Genomic DNA, 16,845 nt, shown 5'->3' with positions numbered 1-16,845 from the left:
AAAATCGCCGCCAGGAAATGTCATACAGGTGGATCCATTTTTAAGCAACGCGGAAATTCAACGGGAAGATCAACACAGGCCGCAAAGCACCATACCACGAGCTGAAATATACAAAAATAAAGATGGAAGCATCCTTCGGACAAACGGATGCGTGGTGATCGAAAGGTGGAAGCAGCATTACGATAGACACCTGAATGGCTCGGTAAGCGAAGTCAGAGTTCGATTCCCGGTTGCTCCAAGATCTTTTTGCAATGGCAAGTTCCTCGACTTCCCTAGGCATCAAATATCACTGTACCTATCAAATGAAATACGAACGCGAAAATATCTACTTTCACAAAGAAATCTTTCGGTTATCCTTCACGTTACCGGCCTCCGGAAAGGCATTTTCAAATAGCTGCCATTTCGTCAATTTCCATTCGATTTTTTTGAAACCACCGTCAGTTTACTTTAAAAAGGTTTCAGCTATGTGTCATAAATGGAGAATGATGATTTCGGAACCATGCCGGAGATATTCCGGATTGTACTGGGGTCACGAGGTTGCCAAATTTGGGAAATTTGATTATATTTTTATTTATTGTAGTTACAACACTGAAGTTTTTATGTTATATATAAGATAATGGTCTATTGTCATCATTTCAACATAATTCGAATAAATGCACCATTTCGGAACATGGTAGCCGGTTCCGCCAGGGCAAGTTTGGGGACATTTCCGTTTTATGTCCAAAACATACCGTGCGACGTCTCAATCTTCTTCAATTCAAAAGAACATGTCGATAAAGGAAGAATAAACTAAATATTCATAGAATTGGCCACTCCAGAGCGCCTGACACAGGTTGCGCCAAGGCCTCTGTGAAGACATTTCCGTTTCTTGTCGGAAACATACCGTGCAACGTCTCAATCTTCATGAATTCGAGGGAACTTGTCAATAAACGAAGATTTGGCTACTCCAGAGCAATACAATTTGAATTGGGCGAACGGACTGGCTTATTAAGTTTCAAGCTTCAAAAATAAAAAAAATAAAAAATGCATGGTTTTGCAAACCTGGAGCGTCTGTACTCCACGTTAGGAGCGGCTCACAACAGCGTCTGTTCCCCATGTCAGGGGCGGCTGATCATCGTCCGAGTGCCAGAGAAGGACTCTAAGCTAAACTGCGCACTATGGCCCTCCGAACATTTAGGGGGAATGGTCCTCCGGAAATCTAGGGGGTTGGTGTCAGGCCCTGCAAGCCAGCCGTAAAAACACATCAGCACAGGAACGTCAACGAGAGAATACGGACCGGAACAATCGGCAAAGACCACAGCGACGGAAATGGACTAGCGATTGGAAACTCGGTACGTGGAACTGCAAATCTCTCAACTTCATCGGAAGCACACGCATACTCTCCGATGTAATGAAGATCCGCGGTTTCGACATCGTAGCGCTGCAGGAGGTGTGCTGGACAGGTTCGATGGTGCGAACGTTTAGAGGTAATCATACCATCTACCAGAGCTGCGGCAACACACGCGAGCTGGGAACAGCTTTCATAGTGATGGGTGATATGCAAAGGCGCGTGATCGGGTGGTGGCCGATCAATGAACGAATGTGCAAGTTAAGAATCAAAGGCCGATTCTTTAACTTCAGCATAATCAACGTGCATAGCCCACACTCCGGAAGCACTGATGATGACAAGGACGCATTTTACGCGCAGCTCGAACGCGAGTACGACCGCTGCCCAAGCCACGACGTCAAGATCATCATAGGAGATTTGAACGCTCAGGTTGGCCAGGAGGAGGAGTTCAGACCGACGATTGGAAAGTTCAGCGCCCACCGACTGACGAACGAGAACGGCCTACGACTGATAGATTTTGCCGCCTCCAAGAACATGGCCATTCGTAGCACCTATTTCCAGCACAGCCTCCCGTATCGGTACACCTGGAGATCACCTCAGCAGACAGAATCGCAAATCGACCACGTTTTGATCGATGGACGGCACTTCTCCGACATAACCGACGTCAGAACCTATCGTGGCGCCAACATTGACTCCGACCACTACCTGGTGATGGTGAAACTGCGCCCAAAACTATCCGTCATCAACAATGTACGGTACCGACGCCCGCCCCGGTACAATCTCGAGCGGCTGAAACAACCGGATGTCGCCAATGCGTACGCGCAGCATCTTGAGGCAGCGTTGCCGGATGAGGGCGAGCTCGATAGGGCCCCTCTTGAGGACTGCTGGAGGACAGTCAAAGCAGCCATTAACGACGCTGCCGAAAACGTTGTCGGATATGTGGAACGGAGCTCAAGAAACGATTGGTTCGACGAGGAGTGCCAGGAGGTTTTAGAGGAGAAGAATGCAGCGCGGGCTGCAATGCTGCAGCATGGTACGCGGCAAAACGTGGAACGATACAGACTGAAGCGGAAACAGCAAACCCGCCTATTCCGGGACAAAAAGCGCCGCCTGGAAGAGGTGGAATGCCAAGAGATGGAGTTGCTGTACCGTTCTCAAGAAACGCGGAAGTTCTATCAGAAGCTCAACACATCCCGCAAAGGCTTCGTGCCGCGAGCTGAGATGTGCCGGGATAAGGATGGGAGCATCTTGACGGACGGACGCGAGGTGATCGAAAGGTGGAAGCAGCACTACGATGAACACCTGAATGGCGCAGAGAACACAGGCACAGAAGGTCAGGACAGCGAAGGCGATGGCTACGTCAGCACAGCGGACAGCGGAAATCAACCAGCTCCCACGATGGGGGAAGTTAAGGATGCCATTCAACAGCTCAAGAACAACAAAGCCGCTGGCAACGATGGTATCGGAGCCGAACTCATCAAGATGGGCCCGGACAGGTAGGCCGCTTGTCTGCATCGGCTGATAGTCAGAATCTGGGAAACGGAACAGCTACCGGAGGAGTGGAAGCAAGGCGTTATATGCCCTATCTACAAAAAGGGCGACAAACTGGAGTGTGAAAATTATCGTGCAATCACCATCCTAAACGCCGCCTATAAAGTGCTATCCCAGATTCTCTTCCGTCGTCTATCACCTATAGCAAACGAGTTCGTGGGAAGTTATCAAGCAGGTTTCATCGACGGCCGCTCGACAACGGACCAGATCTTTTCCGTGCGGCAAATCCTCCAGAAATGCCGTGAGTACCAGGTCCCTACGCACCATTTGTTCATCGATTTCAAGGCGGCATACGATAGTATCGACCGCATAGAGCTATGGAAAATCATGGACGAGAACAGCTTTCCCGGGAAGCTCACAAGATTGATCAGAGCAACGATGGACGGTGTGCAAAACTGCGTGAAGATCTCTGGCGAACACTCCAGTTCGTTCGAGTCTCGGCGGGGACTACGACAGGGCGACGGACTTTCGTGCCTGTTGTTCAATATTGCGCTTGAAGGTGTCATGCGGAGAGCCGGACTTAACAGTCGAGGCACGATTTTCACGAGATCCGGACAATTTGTTTGCTTCGCGGACGACATGGATATTATTGGGAGAAAATTTGAAACGGTGGCAGATTTGTTCACCCGCCTGAAACGCGAAGCAACAAGAGTCGGGCTAATGGTGAATGCGTCGAAAACAAAGTACATGCTGGTTGGCGGAACTGAGCGCGACAGGGCCCGCCTAGGAAGCAGTGTTACGATAGACCGGGATACCTTCGAGGTGGTGGACGAGTTCGTCTACCTCGGATCCTTGTTGACGGCTGACAACAATGTTAGTCGGGAAATACGAAGGCGCATCATCAGCGGAAGTCGTGCCTACTATGGGCTCCAGAAGAAACTGCGGTCAAGAAAGATTCACCCCCGCACCAAATGCACGATGTACAAAACGCTCATAAGACCGGTAGTCCTCTATGGGCATGAGGCGTGGACTATGCTCGAGGAGGACTTGCAAGCTCTTGGGGTTTTCGAACGCCGAGTGCTAAGGACGATCTTCGGCGGCGTGCAGGAGAACGGCGTGTGGCGGCGAAGGATGAACCACGAGCTCGCTCAACTCTACGGCGAACCCAGTATCGTGAAGGTAGCTAAAGCTGGAAGGATACGCTGGGCAGGGCATGTTGCAAGAATGCCGGACAACAACCCTGTAAAGATGGTGTTCGCCACGAATCCGGTCGGAACAAGAAGGCGTGGGGCGCAGCGAGCTAGGTGGATTGACCAGGTACACCAGGACCTGGAGAGCGTGGGTCACAGTCGAGGATGGAGAGAAGCGGCCATGAACCGAGGGAATTGGCGAAATATTGTTGGCGAGGCTTTATCAAGATAATTGATGTAAAGCCAAATAAGTAAGTAAGTAAAAAATGCATGAAGAATTTGTAAGTAAGACCCTTGCAGATAATGAGCATGAGCTCAAGCATAGATGACCGGTTAGTAGTTGCACTCCGTGATTGACCGGAGCAGTCGAAGATGCACAGAGATTTAATTGAAGAGGCTTGGGATTAGCGTACCATTCTCAAAGAGCACGAATCGAGAGTTCAAAGACTGACTATACCTCTGCATCTCCACAATTGTCTTGGGAAGTACATTGGGTTGGTGGCTGTTTCCGGTCTCATCGCTTGCTCCAGCTGGAGCAAGCAATACAATCGACGGACCAAACCTTTATGACTGGATTACACCACTTTTTCTTCGCACTAGGTTGTTCTTTTTATATACTGTTAAAACAATTATTGGCAGTAAATATGCCAAAGGTCAGTAAGCCAAAGGGATTTCATAACTCATAAGACTGTTTTAATGGTGTATTCATGAGAAGTTCCCAAGCGAATTCCTTTTAAGCTTTTATCAACAAATTTATTAAGAACCCTGAGTTATTAATGGAAAATTTTCTTCGAAGTTTACAATAGATTCCTGGTAACAATCTAGCCAGAACCTTTTTAGGATTCTTGTTGGATTTCTGATGGTGTTCGAAACAAAGTTCTGATGGATTCCTTGTTAGTTTTCTATCAGCTTTCGGCTGAGTTTTAACTAGTTGCACATTGCATTCCTGGCGTATTCATGAAGATCTACATAACAGATTTTCCAAAAATCGTGGAAAACATCCATTCAGAGAGATGCTGCCTAAGACATTCACATAAGTTTGTATGTATTTTATCCTAGATTTATTTGAATACTTTTCAGAATTTTCGTTATGCATTACCCGTGGCACATCATGTTTTGTTCGAATAACGGAAAATTTTCAAAAAAGATTTTCGGGGAAACCTATTCCTTGTGCTCTGGAGTAGCCAGATCTGTTGGTAGCGAGGTCATTTTTCATTTATTGACATATTTTTTCCTTCAAATAACGGTAACTTCATAAAATAGGCCTTTCTGTAACCTGTACGTGATGCTCAGGAGTGGAAACACAGGGTCTATTCCTCATTAATTGACATGTTCTGTCGAATTCATGAAGATTGAAATGTTGTACAATAGGTTTTGGACATGAAACTGACATGTCCCCTAAGAGGCCTTGGTGGAACCAGTTCCAGGTGCTTAGCAGTAACCTTATTAGTTGATACCTAGTTCATACTTCATTAATTGACATGTTCTTTTGAATTCACGAATATTGACACGTCACACGGTATGTTTCCGAAAACAAACGGAAATGTCCTCAAAGAGGCCCTGGCGGAACCTGTGTCAGGTGCTGTGGAGTGGCCACATCTATGGACATTTAGTTTGTTCTTCCTTTATTATTATTGTTCTTCCGAATTGAAGAAGATTGTGACGTCGCACGGTATGTTTTGGACATAAAACGGAAATGTCCCCGAATAGGCCCTCGTGAAACCTGTGCCAGGATCTGCAATGGCCACATCAGTTTGTACCGGAGTTTTTCTTCTTTTATTGACAAGTTCTCTCGAATTCACAAAGATTGATACGTCACACGGTATGTTTCCAAAAAAAAAAGAAGGGAAATGTCCTCAAAGAGGCCCTGGCGGAACCTGTGTTAGGTGCTCTGGAGTGGTCAAATTTATTGAAATTTAGTTTATTCTTCATTTATTGACATATTCTCCCGAATTCATGAAGATTGAGACGTCGCATGGTATGTTTTGGACATGAGACGGAAATGTCTCCTGGCGGAACCAGCTACGAACCGGCTACGATTTTTTAAAGTAAACTGAGGGTAGTTTCAAAAAAAAAATCGAATGGAAATTGACGAAATGGCAGCTATTTGAAAATGACTTATCGGAGGCCGGTAACGTAAACGTTAATAACTGTGAAAGTGCTCATAAGACCACAAGGTTGAGCATCATGCTCTGCTTATGTGAGGACCAAATGCCAGGAAAAATAAGAAAAAAAACTCAAAAAAAAACAAGGTAACTGACAAGGATGTAATCGGAACCGCTTGCCTCTATCAACCGATAGTCAGAATCTAGGTGACAAACTGGAATATGTGAAGTATCGTGAAATCACTACCTTAACCCTGCGAGGGAGAAACCAATACAAAATTTCTGTACGTCATAGTGAGCCGGGATTCCGCTGTCACGAACTGTCACTGTGAGCCCAGATCTCAAACATTAGACATACATGGAAAAAGCGCGCAACTGATTAAAACACATTTTCGCATTTCATCAAAAGTGACAAAAATCGAATGAAAATCAATTCATGCACATAATGCAAGTAATGTCATGTGAGCACCTTTCAATCTGATTGAATATGAAGCATTAAAAAATGCATCGTTTTACTTTTTCCAATAAAAATGAATATTTAGTGCATAGAAAACTGTGGCCCTTTTTCCATGTTTGTCAGGAAAGATCGAAGTACACAACAAAAGAAAACTAGCGATTTTCCCCAAGCCTGCCTTGATTGTTGTTGGCAAGCTGGAGTTATCTTGCAGTTCAAACAAACGTTGTTCTATATTTCGTGTGTAGTATCTGTGCCTCCCTCCCAGCCTTAACCCATCACCGTCCAGTGATCTACTTTGAGACCAGAAACATTGAACGCCCAGTGTTCTTTTTTGAATACAGTTAAATTTTTAAACAAAATGAATGGATGGTATCATTGGCAAAGTTGTGACAGAGCTCAAGGGCAGTCTAGTGACATTTTTTTCAATTCAGAATTTTTTCACTAGGCTGCACTGCAGGCATTAATTATTTTATTTTTTTTTAGCTGTTTTGACAGCAACTCTCGTCGGCGTTACCACGCTTATCTTATATTACAATAAGCGAATCAGAGATTGAAGAATGGATCCTAGAAGGCGGATTTCGGGACTCCAGCATGAATTCTGAGATTTCAAATGGGATCCTAGAATTTCAGGATGAATCATGGTGATATTTCAGTGTGGGTTCTGGGATTGTGGTGTGGATCGCAGAATTTCAGTGTAGATAGAATTCAGCGAAAGAGTAAACACTATTGCTCACCTAGCTTTTGTAGACTAGTTTTTTCTCGGCTTTTGAATGGTGACGTCAGAATTCAAAACGAGCGGTGCGCTTATGGCGAAAAAACTGGTTTTCTGGCAAAATTCAAGATGGTGGCCAAATTTAAAATGGCCGCTAAATTTGTTTTAGTTTTAAATGAAAGCTATATCCTTCCTCTATACAATGCCACTAAGTTTGCTATGTTTTCTATTGGAAATAAAAAACATATCACACTAAAAAATGCCTATGATTTATCAAAAAAATAGGCTTTTTGGTTAACTGTTTAGCTAGCTGGCGTACGAGGCCTCTCCACATCTCGATATCGAAGGGACCATCGAGATAGGGAGAGATCGAGACAAAGAACAAATTTTTGATGAATACTAGATTGAAAAACACTCCGTTGCCAAGAAAGTAATACACAAACAAACGTCATTTTGCGCTCCAATTTTGTTTTGAATCCCAAAACTTTGGTCTAGTAATCTTCGATATTGGTCATATCGACATACGGAGAGAAAATTGAGAACGAAAAATCAACAGAAACACATCGAGATATGGAGATATCGAGATAAGGAGGATATCGAGATATGGAGAGTGAAAATGTATGCAGACTGAAGGGACTTATGAAATTATCGACATAGGGAGAGATATCGAGATGTAGAACATCGAGATGTGGAGAGTCGACTGTATATCCTTCCTCTATACAATGCCACTAAGTTTGCTATGTTTTCCAATGGAAATAAAAAGCATATCACACTAAAAAATGCCTATGACTTATCAAAAAAATAGGCTTTTTGGTTAACTGTTTAGCTAGCTGGCGTACGAGGCGTTTACCAATATGAGAAATCCGAAAGGACCACCCTTTAGTTTTATCATATATTAGCGTTCAGTGACATAAACTTAGAATTTAAACTATAAGTTCCGATGGCAGCCTGGTTTCAGCGAGAAATGCTCATTTCTCAATTCTTTAAATAATTTAAATTTTGAGTGTAATTAAAACAATATATTTCAGTTCAAGCATGTTCAACCAAATTTATGTCAAAAAAAGTTAAATATGTGTCATAGAACAACAATATAGAAACACTTTTTTCACTAGAACATTCCTTTGAAAAGATAAAATTGATCTAGATCAGTTATAAGATCAAATCCAAAGGGACCAACAAGCAGTGCAACTTATTTCAAAATAATTTTTAGAAGATTCCAAATCACTAGCATGCATATCAAGAGCGCTGAAGGTTTTGGCATACAAAATCCGCGATCTACACAAAACTGCCTATTTAGGGATGCTCAAAATACTATTTTGCCTCACATGTATTATTTGTGTAATTATCTAGGCTCATTTGCGTTTAAAACACTTTAAATTATAACACTTGTTATAAAAAAATGTCACAATTCTCATGTCGGTTCGGTGTGCGAAACAAAATTGTATTGGTTTAATTGCTCTACTGAAAATTTGAACACGCCTGGGAACATTTTTTTTCTACCGTGTTAAGCTATGGTATATTAAAAACTGTTGAACCGTTGTTGAGATATGGCTGATTGAAATTCAAGGTATAACTGATATTTGATCCCGGGGCTCCTACTGTTAATTTATGCATCGTTTACTTCTAATGGTTTGGAGGGACGAATGAATGCCCACCGGTTTGTGGGATGCCCTCATACGCACAATTTACAAGGCAATCCACCAACCAACCTTATTTAATTCGGTGTACTGTGCACATTCTGTTCAATAGACTAAGACGTTTGATGAAGTTCTTCGTTAGTCTTGTTTTTATGTTACTCCGCTGATCAATGTTACCCCGGATTATGGTACCGATCAACGGCTCATAAGTTTACCTTGCAAATGTTCCAACAAGAATTTCGGGAGTACGTCTTGCAGACCCATCTTCTGGTAATTGTATTTAGAGCAGCAAACCTTTGAGGTGTGGCAGATAATTTCAGAACATTTTTTCTCATTTTCCAGCGAAACTAATTAGGCGGATGCAGGCCAAGCTGGTATTTGGACTCCAGACGAGGTGTCATCCTAATTTGTAACGTCAAACGGATAAAATCAAGGAGTTAATGTTATAACTCAATATTACGTTCAATAATGCGATTATGAGATCTGGCGTGCAGAGAAACGGTACTATCATTGCACTGTCACATATGCACATTAGCTTTAACAACTCTAAAATTTTCTAACTTATTTTTATAAATCCTTCAAGTTCAGAGACAGTCATAAATGCAAAAGTTTTGGTTAATTTTGGGATAAATTTTACAATTTGATTCAAAATCATGTTCCAAATACAAAACATTTCTGAGTAATGTTTCTGCAATTGTTGAAAACTGTTTCATACTCATTGATTTATCATTGAAAAAGAAACATATGAAAATTGAATTATAAAGCAATAAATGATCAACATTAAAGATATAATTTTTGATGGTAGCTGTTGACAATGCTTCGTTTTAAATTTGTATTGATGTTCCTGATGTTTTCAGGTTTTACTTGTTTTCCTAGAAGTTAATTATTTTGTTCTAAAACTTTACCTTAACTCTTGTCAATTATTTTTGAACGCAAGTCTCATTCCTACCGATAGAGTTGAAAACATTTTCTAATACATAAATAAAAAAAATACTTGAAGAAAGAAAATACAAATCAGAAATGTAAAATTTGTTCTTGTAGCAATCATTCCATAAACTATCCTCGCATTAAAATGAGTCATTACAAACAATCGGACAGGGGCTCATGTCTAAGACCTAGAGGGAATAACTTAAAGAATCTACGCACTAAATCTACAGTCAATGAATTTCACTCAGGATTAAATAATAGATCGTTCTATATTGCTTTAAAACAGTTCGATTTATTTCACCGCTATAGTCATTCTTCATAAATAAACTCACATCACATATCATAACAGAGTTAAAGCCAATTATAATCGCTTTCTACAACGTTTTTACAGTTTATTCACATACATTTCGCTTGCTGGAGTGTAAAAGGATCTAGCAGTAGGTACTAGTAACAGTCATTACAGAGGAATGCCTAGCCTTTCGCTTCAGGTGTTCAGAGCACACCGGTTGGTAGTAGTTACAAATGGGAGATAGTTTGACGACGGATCAGTTGGGTTGGGGGGTTGTGCAATCAAACACCGATAAACAAAAACATATAGACAACAGTAGGTCAAACAAAGATTAATCGGTCAAATTTGGCTTTGGGGATCAAATTGTGTCGTTGTTAATCGGAACAGGAGTTAAGCGGGGGTACGGTTAGGGTGGGGTTGGGTCGCGGATGGATCAAAGAACGCCTGAAGACGGAGTATTAGCCTCGTTATTGCTTTATCACTACTTTGTCAAGTTGACCGCTATTCAAATTCTCATTTTGTGTACCCATATTGACCCTACTTGAAAACAAGAGAATGTTTTACAACACAGTGCAACATTCTTAAGGTCATCGATTGTAAACAAAATTCTTTCTTCAGAACCTGAAAGCATACTCCCATACTTCCCATACTTCCATTTAGGAGTTACACTCTGTTTGCTGTGTTTCAACATGATTTTTTTTTTGACTTGATCAACAAATTATTGGGAATTCATCAATGCAACCTTCGGACGAAATGTTTATCGTAAAAAAGCACAACTTATGTGAGCATGTCGTGGCGGTATTCGGAGTTTTGTAGCCAATTTATTGATCTTCTTTTTGCAGTTTGTATCAAAACACCACAAAAAATGAGAATACTGACACGACATGTTCACAAAAGTAGTCCCTTAAGGTTTGGAAAACATTCTTTTGAAGGTTGCCTTGAGAAATTCTTAATAGATATGAAATATGACCATTGTACATAAAAAAAAAACAAGATGAAAAGTTAAAATGGGCGTAGCTCCTAATTTTCTAATCAATCTATTAACACGCGAATACGGGTTTTCGAGTATGGGTGGCTACTTTTAGGAGAAGCAGTTAGAATTTTGTTTACATTTGTGTGTTGCACTGTGTAATGATGGTTTGGACTTGAAATATATTTTTTTCGCAAGTAACATGAATATGAGAGTTTCACATGGGATAGAACGTTACTTAAGTTTTTTTTTATATAAATAACAGAATAAATTTTGATGATCCGAGATTGTCACACATTGCTTGCACTTTAGCGGTACAGAATAAAAAACGGCAAGAGAAGGGATTTTTGCTGGGTATTGATAGAGGACTGCAACTCACTGCCGTCGGGCGTCTTTGAGAAGGGATTTACTTACGGACACTTGCGTTGCGGTGTAGGAATTGGTTCGAGTCCGCAAGAACACGGTGCGCCATTTCCGTTTCACTTGTGCGATAACCTCTCCGTTGAAGAAACAGAACAGGACGGCTACGAATAGACCCTGCGCAATGAAGAAAGGTTAAACAATTAACACATGAATTAGTATGATTGGAAATTAAAATCTAATCAAATGTTCGTTGAAGAAATATGTTACGACATGCTTTACTATAACATTATTTCTATCATTCAAAATGAGCTATGGTGTACATGTGGTATACGATTTTAATACCGTCAGTAATAAAATGGGTCAACATTGCATATCCAAGCTGATCGTTGGATAACTAGTATTTTGATTTGGAATATTAATTCAAGTATGAGAATGCATTCATGAGTAATGCATGAGTGTGACATTGGGTTAAATCTAGGGTCAACTAAATTGTTATTGGGCTGTATTAGGAGCAAAGAAGAACAGTCTCTATTAAAATTTGATACAAGAATGGTTACACTATTAATGGTCACCTCTAGGCACGGACGTAGCCAGGTTTTCCGTCAGTGAGGGGCGAGCGACCTTAAAAGTTCATTTACGAATTTAACGCAGAAACGATCATCATACACAACTTTTGCATTCTTTTTGTATGAAACGTTAAACTGTGCAGTACATGCAACCATATTTTTCATTCACAGTGCGCATAATGGAGTCCAATACACGCCTCGGTTCAATTGGGCTTCTACGAGTGGCGTAGGGTGAGATTTTGTCGGTTTCGTAAGGAGTGTATCGAAAATAAGCTATCCACATACATTTGCGTTGTACGCATGTATTGTGATGATTTTTTATGTTGTCATCACTGCGTGCTGTTCGTTTGCCTGTCAGCTTCCGTTTGTTTACTTGTTTGCGCGGTTCAAATTCTTGGTTTCCAAAATGTCGCATATTGAAAAGGAAGTGAAAAAAAGGTTCTGGACACATGACTAAGTGAGAAGAGTATTACTATGCGAAAATTGGCGAAGCGCTTTGGAATTCATCATGCAAGTGTTAAAACCATCATTAACAAGTTTGGGGAGCACTATACTTTTGATGAGCTACCAGAAAGAGGCAGAAAATCCGGTTCTTCCAACCCTAAACTGGACCGGTAAGTGGTATCTCTGATCATGAAGAACAAATCGATGTCAATACGTGATTTGGCCAAAAAAGCAGGAACAAGTGTCGGAATGATCCAGCGAATCAATCAGCAGAACCATCAGAAGACCTACAAGAAGCAGAAAATCTCGAAACAAAGTGCAGAACAGAAGAACGAGCAGCAACAAGGGCTCGGAAGATGTACTCGCGTCTTTTGCAGCGTCCAAATGCATGCGTTTTGATGGACGATGAGACCTATGCAAAGGAGGACTCAGAAACGCTTCCGGGTCCACAATATTTTACTGCCGTCGTAGGGGAGGATGTAAGCGATGCGGACAGGTGAGTAATTTGGTCGAAAAGTGCTGGTATGGCAAGCAATATGTACCTGTGGTTTGAAGTCGACAATGTTTTACACTACCGGAACTATAAATGCGGAAATCTATCGATCTGAGTGTCTTCAGAAGAGATTGCTGCCTTTATATAAGAAGCATAGTACCCCTCTACTGTTTTGACCGGATTTAGCGTCAGCTTACTATGCCAAAACTACTCTCAATTGGCTTGCGGAAAACGGTATAGATTTTGTTGAGAAAAACTCAATCCACCAAATTGCCCTCAGCTTCGACCTATCGAACGTTACTGGGCAATCGTGAAGAGGGTCTTCAAGAAGACTGGTAAAGCAGCTGGGAACATGCAGGAATTCAAAAAAAAAAATGGGAAGTGACTCTACATTTGATTCACATGACGAGCCGCATTACTCGCGTCGAATATTATCAGTTCGCTACGAGACCGACAATTCTCACTTCACGCCACTCACAGAATAAGCCCAAATTTGTTTTCCTGAGCTGACCTATAACAATACATGGGCCAGTTCATACAGTTCCTCTATGGATATTATGGGAATCATAGTTCCACCAACATTTCTTCCATAAATAACTCCTGAATTCCTGCAGGCATCCGTAAAATATTTTTTCGAGGTATTCCTGTAAGAAATCCGTAAAAACTTTTTTCAGAAAGTGTCTGCAGATTCCTGTAGAGAATTTTCCAGCAGTGGGTTTCGGCTTAAACTACGGCTTATTTATTTCATCAAAAATATATATTTTCAAACTCGAGGTTTAAAACTAACATTTGTTGCAAATATTCTTCCCTAAACTACTCCGAAGATTTCTCGAGTAATTTGTCTTTGATTTTTCCTTCTCCTCCATTCCAGGAATGTTCTTGACGTCTTTTTTCTAACAGTTCCACTAATGGTACATGCAATATCTCATTAGATTTGTTCAAATATTTCTTTTCGAATTACACTCAGAATTCATCTATGGATTGCTTCAGAAATACTATTATTGTTTGTGTCAGGAATTAATTCATAACTATTTTAAGAATTTCCTTCATATTTAATCTATTTTTGTTTCTTGGGATGTTTATGGAGCTTTGCCATGTAGCTTTGTTCTATGTAGAGTCGATTTCTTTGGAAGTATTTGTTAAAATGTTTCTAATGAAATGCATTCAAGGATTTGTTTAAAGGTTCTTTGATAGATATCTATGAGAAAATTTATAATAGGGTCGATGTACCAATAGTCGCATAGCTAAGAACAAAAATTCGTATTAAATTTAAAAATAACGCTAGCGTCATTATTTTTACATCATCTGAAAGCTTTTTATCTTGGTTTTGTGGGAATAATATGAAAACTACGAAAACTCAAATGCTTGTATTTATTATCACGTGTGCCTCTATAGGAATACATGTGCCTATAGTAGCACTATTTCTAATTTCTGTTCCTATAGTAGCACTAGCATCACGGCGTTGGCAAAATACTTTTCAAAACCGTATTTTAACAAAACTTTTATATTTTTCCTACAAAGTGTGGATCAAAAGCTTTCGTTTGGTGTAAAAAATGTTCTTAATTCATCAATTATTTCGTAAGATAAAAAATAGTTTCTCTCAGTAGTGCTACTATAGGAACAATAGGTTTACTATAGGCGCAAGGGAGCTCAAATTTTAAGCAAATCTAATTATTTCGATCATTTTTTGAACAAAATCAATCTGTGTATCAATGGTACTTAGATAAATAGCTCCTGACCTTCATGTCAAAAAATGTTTTGAATAGATTCATAGCAAAACGGCCGTAAAAAGCCACTAGTGCGACTATAGGGGACTGTCCACTAAGGGAACACCGACCCTATATATTTTATTATTTTTTTCAGAAATTCTTTCTGGCTTACTTTGAAGGATTTTTTCAAAATCAACACCAACGAATTAAGAATTATTCTGAGATCACCAATATTCCTACAGAGGTTAATAAAGCTTCTCTGCGGATTTTTTAGAGGAACAACTAACAGTTATTTTATCAGGAGCTCTTTCCAGAGCATAATTCTAAGCATAATTCTAAAGATTCCTCCAGAATTTTATCCAGAGAGTTCTACATTATTTTTTTTTTTTTTTTAAATAACCTCTGAAAAGCCCATCCAAGAGATCCTTCAACTATTTCTTCTATTTTCAGATTCTTTCAGGAAGTCGACCAAGGGTTCATCAAGATTTTTTACTAAGAGCAAAACCGTTGGATCATTGGATCAAGTCTGGAAAAAAAACCTCAGAAACTGTTCTCTGAGTATCCTTTGAGAAATTCCTGCTTCAATATTAGGAGGAATTTTGAGAACAAATATTCAATGGAAGTCACAGGAATCAGGAATGGAAAAATCAATTAAAGGTGTTTCAGATGAATTTTGTTTATATGTGGGGGAAAAGTAAACATTTTCACATTTTTATGCTTCTGGGTGAATTCTTATAACTTTTAGAAATCCACAAATTTTTGTAATTTTTGGAAACGGTTTTGGACATTTTAAACTGCAAATTTGTTTGCACTAGACTGGCCCAGCTTAGTATGGGAGAAAAATAAAATTGTATAAATTTCAGCTCATTTGGTCGTTCCATGAGCTGGCGCAGTTGAATTGAAGTTAATATGAGATTTTCAGCTCTAACATACAGGAAACAGCACATAATCTCCTGTTTGAGTCAGGAAAATTGTTGATCGCGTTTAATTGAACCCAGAATGTCAAAAACACAACTTGATACTATAGCAAACAATATTGTAGAAGGTTGTATGATGATTAAAATTGATAAAGTTGGTGTTTTAACTATCTGAAGTAGATTTGCAATATTGCTTAGTTTTCCTTCAACTTAGCTGGGTGGTAGCCACTAAGCGCATCATAGCCACCTATGACGCTGGGCGAGCTGCGGCACAAGGTGCATGCACATGTGTGATTGTACGGGAGTGCTGATCTAAGCCTAACTTTCAACAACTGAAAGCTTAATGAGCTAAATGAGCTTAAATCCAGATACAACCTTCGGCAATTATGTTCATCAGCGTATCAACTAGTGAATTTGTCATTCTGGGCTCAATTGAACGCGATTAACTAGTGTACGAGACGAAACAGTGACATAGGGTCAATTTTCAATATATTTGAGACGAATATTCCATACAAACTTTGAATTGAATGCGCCAGCTAGGGGAGCTACCAAATGAGTTGAAATTTTGAGAGAGCTTTTTTCTTACCCTAAGGCACATATCTAGGGGGTGCCCCGTTGACATTTACAACTTTTTTGTTTAAGGGCCAGTCTAGTTTGCACGATACGCATTTGCCTTGGAAAAAGATAATCTTGTGTATTATGAAAAACATTTTTTTCTGGGATTCCAAATATAAATTATTGGAAGTATCTTGTATAGAAAATATCGAGCTACTCGCAGGAACCAATTCTACATTGAGATGAATGCTGAACACAGTATTACAAAATTAGTGTAGAAATCATAGAAGCAATCTCTGAGGTAATTGCTGAAAGTATCAATTTCTAGTTAAATCTATTATAAATTCTGAAAGACAATTTCATAGGAAACTGTGGAAATTCCTGAAGTTCGGGAGAAGTTATTGATCGAATTTTCGAAGATGTTTTGACCAGGAAGTGTCAGGAATCTTGGAGGATGTCTCAGGGAAATCTATGAATGAGTCACTGGATAAAATTTAGAGAAACGAGGATTTTCTTGAAAAAAATCTCAATGAATTTATGAAGAAATTTTATGATTTCCGAAATTATCTTAGGAGAAATTCCATTTCTGTGGTACTTTATGAAAAAATCTAGGCTGAACTCTTGAGGTATCCTAAGCAAAATTCTTAGAGAAATTCCCTATGAATATTCGTGAAGGAATTCCTTGGGAAATAA

The 16,845-nt window shown here is 40.1% G+C and overlaps 1 protein-coding gene across 19 annotated transcripts in view; it reads right to left on the bottom strand.

Moving 5' to 3' along the window:
* LOC5572771 (calcitonin gene-related peptide type 1 receptor) overlaps window positions 1-16,845 on the bottom strand; it is a 265,555-nt gene that overhangs the window by 1,941 nt on the left and 246,769 nt on the right. For 18 of the 19 annotated variants that reach the window (XM_021847425.1, XM_021847426.1, XM_021847413.1 and 15 more), the window contains one exon: window positions 11,520-11,642. In XM_021847425.1, the coding sequence (XP_021703117.1) occupies window positions 11,520-11,642 (123 nt within the window). Of the gene's footprint in view, window positions 1-10,118; window positions 10,329-11,519; window positions 11,643-16,845 lie in introns of those variants that run through there. The other variant, XM_021847424.1, reaches the window with a different exon arrangement.

Source organism: Aedes aegypti, chromosome 2, assembly GCF_002204515.2.
Source record: "Aedes aegypti strain LVP_AGWG chromosome 2, AaegL5.0 Primary Assembly, whole genome shotgun sequence".
Lineage (NCBI taxonomy): Eukaryota > Metazoa > Arthropoda > Insecta > Diptera > Culicidae > Aedes > Aedes aegypti.
Note: the sequence above shows the minus strand (reverse complement) of the source record. Positions and strands in the feature narration are given on the sequence as shown.